The 10,142-nt window shown below is 38.3% G+C and overlaps 1 protein-coding gene across 1 annotated transcript; it reads left to right on the forward strand.

Annotated features, from left to right (window-relative positions):
* The first annotated feature begins 390 nt into the window (after positions 1 to 390).
* LOC107726698 (heat shock protein HSP 90-beta-like) lies at positions 391 to 6,569 on the forward strand. Its single transcript, XM_016536388.1, has 11 exons — positions 391 to 477; positions 1,400 to 1,543; positions 1,639 to 1,912; positions 1,991 to 2,124; positions 2,230 to 2,532; positions 2,604 to 2,769; positions 3,458 to 3,648; positions 3,732 to 3,879; positions 4,596 to 4,864; positions 5,239 to 5,572; positions 6,075 to 6,569. Exons 1-11 carry the CDS (start codon positions 391 to 393, stop codon positions 6,188 to 6,190), a joined length of 2,166 nt encoding a protein of 721 aa, XP_016391874.1. The 3' UTR covers positions 6,191 to 6,569.
* Positions 6,570 to 10,142: the final 3,573 nt, after the last annotated feature.

Here is a 10,142-nt window from a genome sequence, read left to right on the forward strand (position 1 = left end):
AGTATTTTAAGTTCTAAATTTTGTTTTTATTGTTTTTTTTATTAAGCGTTTCTTAAGTTATAAGTTAATGTATAAGTTAAGTTATAGTTAATGTATTACTATATTATTTCCGTAATTTTTACGTTATTTATATCTGATGCAGCTAGTAAAATACTGCATTTGTGGCTGGGAATAAATGCGATTTACACAAATAAAACAGTGTAGAGTGTCAGGGTTGCCAGGTTTTCACAACAAAACTACCCAATCTAACCCAATAGCGTTTCTGGGGGTTCCACCGGTGCAAATCGCATTCCGAGGGTAAAATACACGGGTTTTTTGGCGGGTTCCCCTGGTAAATGAACATTCCAGGTGCTAAATATCACATTATTGCTGTCGCTTCAACCCACGGACATGAAAAACAACTGCGCCTACAGTGTTAAAGAAGCGGACCTGGCAACACTGCAGAGTGCGTCAGCGCGGAGGGATACAGCCGCGCAAGTAAGAAAAGAGCCGCGCACGCGGGGTTCTCTCCTCTCTGCTTCCCTGAGTATCAGCGTAGGGGAGATCAGCTGTTTCTGTGGCGAATAAACCATCAAAAACCAACGAAACTAACCAAGGTAAGCCATCGATCTCCATTTGAAATGATTCCCTATAACTTCAGGAATTAATCTAGACTAAAAGAACGTTGTTTAATCTATTTATTTCATTCACTATTTAACCGGCGCACTTATCTCCGATCTACAGACGCGGTCATCTTTTCATAAGATTTCTTTCTTTTTTTTCTTCTTTTGAAATAAATCGTACGTTTTTGTAGTTTGTAATGTTTATTTGTTTTTATTTCTATTTAAGGAGTTGGTGAGCAGGTGCAGTGGTTGAACAATGCTATATAACCGATGCTTGTTATAGTTAAGCATCTTTTTCTCAATTTGTCGTTATAATTCATATCTATATATACTTGCATCCACACTGCCAAGAACCGCAGATGTTCCGAATGGGGTGTTGGTGTATCAAATACAATCAAATCTCTTTAGTTAGTCGTTTTGCGTTTAAAGTTATTGGAAAAAGTGTCATGAAATGGGATTTATTCCGCTGAAAAAAAAAAGAAAAAAAAAAGCAATACGTATCTAAATCGGTTTAATTTCAAGGATTTCAGCAGTAAAACACGTGTTCAGCTCATTGTCCTTCTGCGCCATGTTCTTCCGCATCCGGGGCCTTTATGCGCCGGTTTTTCTTGTGTAACTGTACTACAACTGATGGAAGTGGATAAATGCTTTCATTTTCATTTAACATTTTGTCCAATTTAGACATTTATAAACCAAAATGAATCCGTAATGTGCACTTATGTTAAAGTATATAGTTTGTAGTCATGTTAAATCATGTTGACGGATATAATAAAGATGAACTGAATTGGTTTTCTCAGATGCCTGAAGAAATGCGCCAAGAGGAGGAGGCCGAGACCTTTGCCTTCCAGGCAGAGATCGCCCAGCTGATGTCTCTCATTATCAACACCTTCTACTCCAACAAAGAGATCTTCCTCAGGGAGCTCATCTCCAATGCCTCTGACGTAAGTCCCGACTTTAATTTAACTGAATAATTTTAATGATACTGAATTTTAAAAATAAATGCAAGCCAATAAAATATATATCCATATATTTTCAGCTCGTATTTTTTCTCTTTTGGCCGAAAACCGAAAATGCCACCTTAGCTGCATCCCTATTTATCAGCATTTCTCCATTGGATTTAGTCTCTAATGTTCCCTATTCATCTCTCCAGGCTGGTGCAGATATCTCAATGATCGGGCAGTTTGGAGTGGGCTTCTACTCCGCCTACCTGGTGGCTGAAAAAGTCACGGTCATCACCAAAAACAACGATGACGAGCAGTACACCTGGGAGTCATCCGCTGGCGGCTCTTTCACGGTCAAGGTGGACCATGGTACGTTACAAACTCATTTTTGATCACACAAGTGCAATATCAAGAGTGATTTTTGTTCACACACCTGTCGATCTCCAGGTGAGCCCATCGGCCGTGGAACCAAAGTCATTCTTCACCTGAAAGAAGATCAGACAGAGTACATTGAGGAGAAGAGAGTGAAGGAAGTGGTCAAGAAACACTCGCAGTTCATCGGATACCCAATCACCCTCTTCGTGAGTGGGATTCGGTTTAATTAGTGGAGTTGAATTTTTCTGATCAAATTGTTCTGGTAGTTGAGTGCTGCAAAGAACGATGGTAAAATACCAATTTCCATGCAGGTGGAGAAGGAACGCGACAAGGAGATCAGCGACGACGAGGCAGAGGAGGAGAAGCCGGAGAAAGAGGAAAAGGAGGAAGGTGAAGACAAACCCAAGATTGAAGATGTCGGCTCAGATGATGAAGAGGACTCCAAAGACAAGGACAAGAAGAAAAAGAAGATCAAGGAGAAGTACATCGACCAGGAGGAGCTGAACAAAACCAAACCCATCTGGACCCGCAACCCTGACGACATCTCCAACGAAGAGTACGGAGAGTTTTACAAGAGCCTGACCAACGATTGGGAAGATCACCTGGCTGTCAAGGTAACAATGGATTCTGCAGAACAGTGTTGAGAGAATTGATGAAATACTGACTTTTATGCATTGTCCCGCAGCATTTCTCCGTGGAGGGTCAGCTGGAGTTCCGCGCTCTGCTCTTCATCCCTCGCCGGGCCCCCTTCGACCTCTTCGAGAACAAGAAAAAGAAGAATAACATCAAGCTGTACGTCAGAAGGGTCTTCATCATGGACAGCTGTGAGGAGCTCATCCCAGAGTATCTGAGTAAGTAGCTTTGCATTTAAAGAGAGAGTTCACCAAAAATTAAAATTGCCATTCGCTCGCCCCTCATGTCGTTCCAAAGTCATAACACTTCGGTTCATCTTCAAAACCCAAAATAAGATGCTTTTAATGAAACTTGAGAGGTTTTGCCATTGAAAGTCCAGGTGACCCGAATTTAAAGATCCAAAAAGCCTAAATTAAATCATATAAAGCGATCATAGTTCTTTACTAGACTTAGATTAAACCGATCAATTCATATGGATACATTTTATGATGCCTTTATGACCTTTTTGGTTACCTGGACTTTCAATGGACCGAAACCTCTCTGCTTTCAATAAAGCCTTAATTTGAGTTTCAAAGATAAACCAAAGTCATAAGAATTTGGAAAGGCGTGAGGATGAATACATGGCAGTTTTCATTTTTGGGTGAACTATCCCTTAAATTCAACATGAAATTGCCCCTTTGCTTTTGGATTTCTGCTGACATAATCAATTCTGTGTAAAGTTGTCGAATAATAGTCTATTCATGGTCCAGTCCATTATAAAAGGTCCTGCTCCACAATATTTCCTGCTGATGATACTTTCTGCATGATTACTAAAGTTGAATGCGTTGCAAATGCAGCTAAACATCGTGGGATTGAAGGTTTCAAATGGTGCAGAGTCTCACTAACAGCCAATAATTGTCCCTCCAGACTTTATCCGTGGTGTTGTGGACTCTGAAGATCTGCCCCTCAACATCTCCAGAGAGATGCTGCAACAGAGCAAGATTCTCAAGGTCATCCGCAAGAACATCGTCAAGAAGTGCCTGGAGCTGTTTGCCGAGCTGGCCGAGGACAAGGAGAACTACAAGAAGTTCTACGACGGTTTCTCCAAGAATCTGAAAGTAAGAATCCAAGACTTTGTTCCTGTTACTTCCTCTAAGAACGTGATAGAAAGCGGTATTAACACGTTTGTTGTGAATTCCAGCTGGGCATCCACGAGGACTCTCAGAACCGCAAGAAGCTGTCAGAACTGTTGCGTTATCAGAGCTCGCAGTCCGGCGACGAGATGACCTCCCTCACAGAATACGTCAGCCGGATGAAGGACAACCAGAAGTCCATCTACTACATCACTGGTAAGACTTCATCAGCATCAGCCTGTGATTTAAAGTAGGGCTGCACGATTAATAAAAAAAAAAAAATCAAAACCACAATATGGCTTAGTGTGACATTAACGTGCATTTGGGAACTCAACATGCGCCAACCATCTTCCTGTACTTGTAGTTGGCGATTCATAAAAGATTTAAGGGCTCACGGGTTTTCTGGGACTAACATTTGGAAATACGAATAATCGCATCAAAAATAAAAGTTTGTTTACGTAATATGAGTGTGTACTGTGTATATTTATTATGTGTATATATAAATACAAACACATGCATGTATATATTTAAGAAAAATTTTACGTTTATATAAATATATACATGTAAATATTTTCAAAATATACACTGTGTATTTATATATACATAATAAACACCGTACACATACATATATTATGTAAATAAAACTTATTTTGGATGTGATTTTAATCGCAATTAATCGTTTGACAGCACTAATAATTTTACAGTTGTAATGTTGTTTTATTTTATTTAGCAGTGAAATTACAACATTTATTTGTTTTTAGTCGTTTTTTTTTGGCTCATAATAGTAATCTTAACTACCAAATAAAATATTTTTAAACTTTTTAATAGATTTTGCCTTTTTGTTTTTTTGTTTTTTTTTGTCCCCCTTAAATCCTATTTTAAAGAATCAAATATACTTAGTTATTCCTATCGATGTTGTCGTTCTTCCCCAGGCGAGAGCAAAGACCAGGTCGCCCACTCCGCTTTCGTGGAGCGCGTGTGCAAGAGAGGTTTCGAGGTGCTGTACATGACCGAGCCCATCGACGAGTACTGCATCCAGCAACTCAAGGACTTCGACGGCAAGTCTCTGGTGTCTGTCACCAAGGAGGGTCTGGAGCTGCCCGAGGATGAAGACGAGAAGAAAAAGATGGAGGAAGACAAGGCCAAGTTTGAGAACCTCTGCAAGCTCATGAAGGAGATTCTGGACAAGAAAGTAGAGAAGGTGTGTCTTTGCGTAATGCAGCTGTTCATAAGAACCAAACTGAAACCTAGTTTATTTTGGTCTTAATCCACCCTTATTAGGCATGAATTCTTCCAAATTGTGTTATAAACAGGATTCCTCATCCGAGTTGCACAGATGGTGAGTTTATGTAACGGATGTGTCCTCGCGTTTCGCTTGCAGACTCAAATGTGTTAAAAAAACATGATTCCAGTTTTACTGCGTGTTCCTTGAGTCTTCGTAACCATTTTTTCTTCAAATGACATGCATTGGTGTTGAGTGACTAACGAGTTTTCTGTATGATCTAACCGTGATGAGCAACTGTAAGTGATCAGCCAGAACTTGCCTTTCTCATGCCGATGCGATTCTTCTTCCAGGTCACCGTATCAAACAGGCTGGTTTCTTCTCCCTGCTGTATCGTGACCAGCACCTACGGCTGGACAGCCAACATGGAGAGGATCATGAAGGCCCAGGCCTTGAGGGACAACTCCACCATGGGCTACATGATGGCCAAGAAACACCTGGAGATCAACCCCGATCATCCCATCATGGAGACCCTGAGGCAGAAGGCCGATGCGGATAAAAACGACAAGGCTGTAAAGGATCTGGTCATCCTCCTGTTCGAGACCGCACTGCTTTCCTCTGGATTCTCATTGGACGATCCTCAAACACACTCGAACCGCATCTACAGAATGATCAAGCTGGGTTTGGGTAAGCTTAAATACAGAGTTCTGGAATGAAACTCTAGATGGCGCAGTCCGATAGGTCTAACTCAATCTGACCTAATAACATCATTATCACATGGCACAGCTGATTGGTCCTCTCCTGTATCGATAGCCAATGAGCTCGCTGCTCAACATTTAAATATGACTAGTGCTTGCAGTTGCAGCTTGCTTCAGAAACTCTCCACCTTCCCCAGCTCCACCTGTATAGATTTGCTACGAGGTGATTCATGCATGTTATATTTGCAGCAGCAATATTTCTTACATGCTCACAGCAGCATGTTGTGGATATATTGGCAGTAGCAAGTCTCGGTACTTGCTCTGCCACAGCAGCGTAGCAGATCTATTCCGCCAAGACCAAAAACAATAACATTGTCATGTACATTACCATGCCAATCCCTCCGAGAGTTGTCATGACAGATCTAGCTTTATTTCTTGTTTCAGTCCTGATATAGTTGGGTCGGTTACTAATTCTCCTATTTTGTCTTCAGGTATTGATGAAGATGAAGACGTACCTGTGGAAGAGCCAAGCTCCGCTCCTGCTCCCGAAGACATTCCACCTCTGGAAGGAGAAGATGACGCTTCTCGCATGGAGGAAGTCGATTAAATCCATCTGTCTGAAATTCCCCAGTCACTTTTTCCGTAATCATTCCGTAACATCCTGTCCTTTTCTTTGACCTGTAGAAGGTTGACCTGATCTCAGTAATGATTCCTGAAAGAATCAATGTAACTAAAGCATACTGTCAACTTTTGCTCTGTTTTGAGCCGTAATGTACCTTTTTGTTTTTTTTACGTAATGAGATGTTCATGGATCAATGGGTTGCTCCAGTATTGTCTGAGCACAATAAGCACTGTGTTTCTCTGATACTGAGTCTGCTGGATTGAATCAAGCATGGTTTCTTTCTGCATGGAAGGGGAAGGACCTTTGCCTGACTGCAGGCATGTGTTGTCTTGTTTTTCAGAAATTAAAACACGTGAAACCTGAATTTTGGCGTTGTCTCTTGCTTCCTTACTTGTTTGGTTTAATAAAGGTTTAACCGAATACACTAGAATCATTCAATGAAAGCTAAGCAGTGAGGGATAGACTTGTTAGTCTTTAAAACCGCATGCACTGAATATAGGTACTAGATCATGTAACTTTCACAACTTTAGAAACAAATGTAGTTTTCTACAGAATTTATCCCTGAAAGTCCTCAGTAGGTTGCTACACAGTACATTGAACAATTCTATCCCTCACAGCCTCGTTTTCATTCCTATTAAATTCAATATGGCTCTACCCTGACTAAAGTATATAGTTTATGAATTAGTAGTTCTGTTAAAGGCCAGTTAGCGAAGTCTGCACCACAACTTCAATGATTCTTGTGAATATACTTTCAGACTTTATTAAACTGAGTCAAGTTGGCACAACATAGTAACAGTTCATAATAAGGTCTCATTTGTAAATAATGCATTAGCTCACATGAACTAGATATGCTTTAGTTAAAAATACACTGACTAACAATACTTAATGTATTAGTATGATACTTTTGCCTTCTTTTCCCAGTTAACTTTATTCAGCATTCCTAAAATTTCTTCAGATAGCCTATTCCTAGATTAAATTGTATGCAAAAACATTTTGCCAATTTCCCTGATAAAGTTGCTCTTAACCTTTTTGACACCAAGGCCCAACGTTTGTCCAAAAGGATATTTAAAGAAACTCCTATCGAAGTACTTCTCTGGTAATAAAAATAAACTTAATATTATGTCGGTGTACTGTTGTATATTATTATTTTTAATGTTTTATTGCATTTTAATTAAGATTATATTAATATAACTAGATTTGAAGAATTTTAAGACTTCTTGGAGGCCCCTTGAGAACCACTACTCTATATGGGATTAATTAATATAGTGAGATTTTCTCTGTTCGATCTTTAGCCACTGATTCTCTTCACATTATTTAGTTCAAAACATAGAAACAGATGCATTGGATTCAGGGTTTCTGCAGCTTTTATGAAGGTAAATTTAAGACACTTAAGACCAAGAAAATTTAAGTAATAAACTAAATGGAACACAAAAAGGTCTTTAAACGTCTCAGCATTGCTTCAAATTTGAAATTCCAAAATTTGCAACTTCCAACATATCTCCATTACTTTATAATAAGAAGTCTTGTTTTCTGAGAAACTGATCAAAATGAAGTGAGTTCAAAAAAACAAGAACAAATATCTGCCAATGGGCTCAGAAAAATCAATATTTGTACTGGAAAACAACAAAAATACTCAGAAAGAATTTTATGTATTCATTCATGCATTTATTTTGCAGCGCATGCAACATTTAATGCCATGACCTCCCACATGAAAAAATACTATAGTAATTTATAGCAAATACTATAATATATACAGTATAATACACTTTATTATAGTATGGTTCAAAAACACTATAGTATTTCCTATAAATTACTATAGTATTTTTTGACGTGGGTTAATTTATGACTCTGTGCCAATTTAAAGGGGTCATCGGATGCTACATGCACTTTTACAAGTTGTTTGAACTGAAATGTGTGTTGGCAGTGCGTGTACACAACCACCCTATAATGATAAAAATCCACCAGGTGTTTTTTTAAAATCTGGTTAAATGTTTTCCCCTTTTTCAAATCCAGCCGATCTCAGATGCCTGTCTGTGTGACGTCACACAAATATGACCCCTGTAAGACCTTAATTTGTGAAAGCAGGAATTAAGACTTTTTAAGACCTGCAAAAAACTGTGCATTAGACGGTTAGTAAATGATATTCCCTCTGCTGACCCAGTAGCTAAATTATTGTTTAAAACCTTCGATGCTAAGGCAAATTTTTTACATTTGATTTGGGGGTGAAATATGACATTTTTACATTCTTGATAGCCTTTTCTGTCAGATGCTCCCTAAAATGATTTACTCACCCTCATTTGGTCTTGTATGCACCGTAGAACACAAAGGATGAACGGCTGCCAGAAACACTATATAAAAGTACAATAACTTTTTATGAGGACATTTATGTTGTTATCCTTATTCCTCTTTATATGGCGACGAGTTTGCCGTATTTTAAGCGTCTCACGCCATGAACGCTGTTTAATAAGTTGTGATGAGTTAAAATATGTTAATTTATAAAACGCAATGGAACGATGTTAGTAACAATGGACCAATTAGATAAGTCTGGGGACGGGATGAACGTTACATATGGGCAAACATGTATTAAATGTTTATATGCCTAAACGCTTGTTTTGATGTTTTTGACATTCAGCTGAATTATTTTGTGTTCCACTGTTGGGGAAAAAATAAATATATAAAAATAAATAAATAAATAAACATAAGCGGATGAATATATGAGTTGTAGTTGTAGTTCTGTAACAATAGCGACAGTTCCGCTTTTATCCGCCAGGTGTCTCTGTTTGACAACCTCAGACAGCGGCGCTATAGGGTTAAATCTGTTTCTGTGTTCTGCCTGTATTTCACCGCAGAGTCAAACAATAGGAAGTACTTTGCATAAAGGAAAGGAAGCTGTTTTAAGAGACAAATATTGTTTCGTTTTTTTTTTTTTGTTTTTTTTTAATTTTTTTTTTTTATTTAAACACATCAAATTCTTATTACTGTAAGTAACACACAAATAATTTCAACACAATTTTAGTAAAATCTGCATAAAGAGCAAATACTATTGTACTTCACATTTAAAAAAAATATATATATATATTTTAAAGTATTTAAAGTATAAAGTATTTTTATTTTTCCAAGACTTATAATAAGACTTTTAGTCACTGGAGTAGGAATGTTTTTATTTATGAAAATAATGAATAATATTAATTATTATTATTATTATGGTCATAAAATTGTTCTTCAGTTTCTTTATTCAAAATATTTTTTTCCTATTTCCCTGTTGAAGTTCTGGTAAATTTGACACGTACATGTTTAGTTTATGTTTGCAAAAAAAAAAAAAAAAAAGACTAGGTTCATAAGCAACTATGATACGAGAAGTGGACCTTACAGTAAACACTGTGTCAGTAAACATTTTTCCTTCACCCAGCAGAAAATGTTAATCATGGCATTTATTGGAAGTGGTCTGACCTGCTTTATTATCAGAGATGAGTGTCTTCCATCAAGACCATCTGTTTTTTTGTTTGTTTTTTTGCTCACACGGTATTAAGGAAACATTTAACCTTTTCAGTTCTTCTGCTGAATGGTCCAAACACTCAGTCATTGCATCTCGATTTCTTCTAAGTCACATGTGTTGCAGTAACAGACATTGCTGAGGAGGGGTTTAACATTCATTTCAGCCCAGGTGACTGTAGAGGATGTCTGATAAAGGCTGCTGTCCGTGTGGGTGTCTTACTACACTGCTTCTCATCGAGTCATTCAGAGAGGCTGAGTGTGGGGAGCGACCGCAGAGATACTGATCGACCTGGAAACTCGACTGCAAGTGCGTGTAGCACAGATGCACAAAGACGCACGCCAGTCTAATGCAGGTACAGCCTGCTTTGGGAGAGCCTGGCACAGTTACACACTTACTTTTTGATAAACAACATGGTACAGACTGATTCATCTACCATGGTAT

This window comes from Sinocyclocheilus rhinocerous, unplaced genomic scaffold (assembly GCF_001515625.1).
Source record: "Sinocyclocheilus rhinocerous isolate Xijiao unplaced genomic scaffold, SAMN03320098_v1.1 scaffold246, whole genome shotgun sequence".
NCBI classification, from domain to species: domain Eukaryota; kingdom Metazoa; phylum Chordata; class Actinopteri; order Cypriniformes; family Cyprinidae; genus Sinocyclocheilus; species Sinocyclocheilus rhinocerous.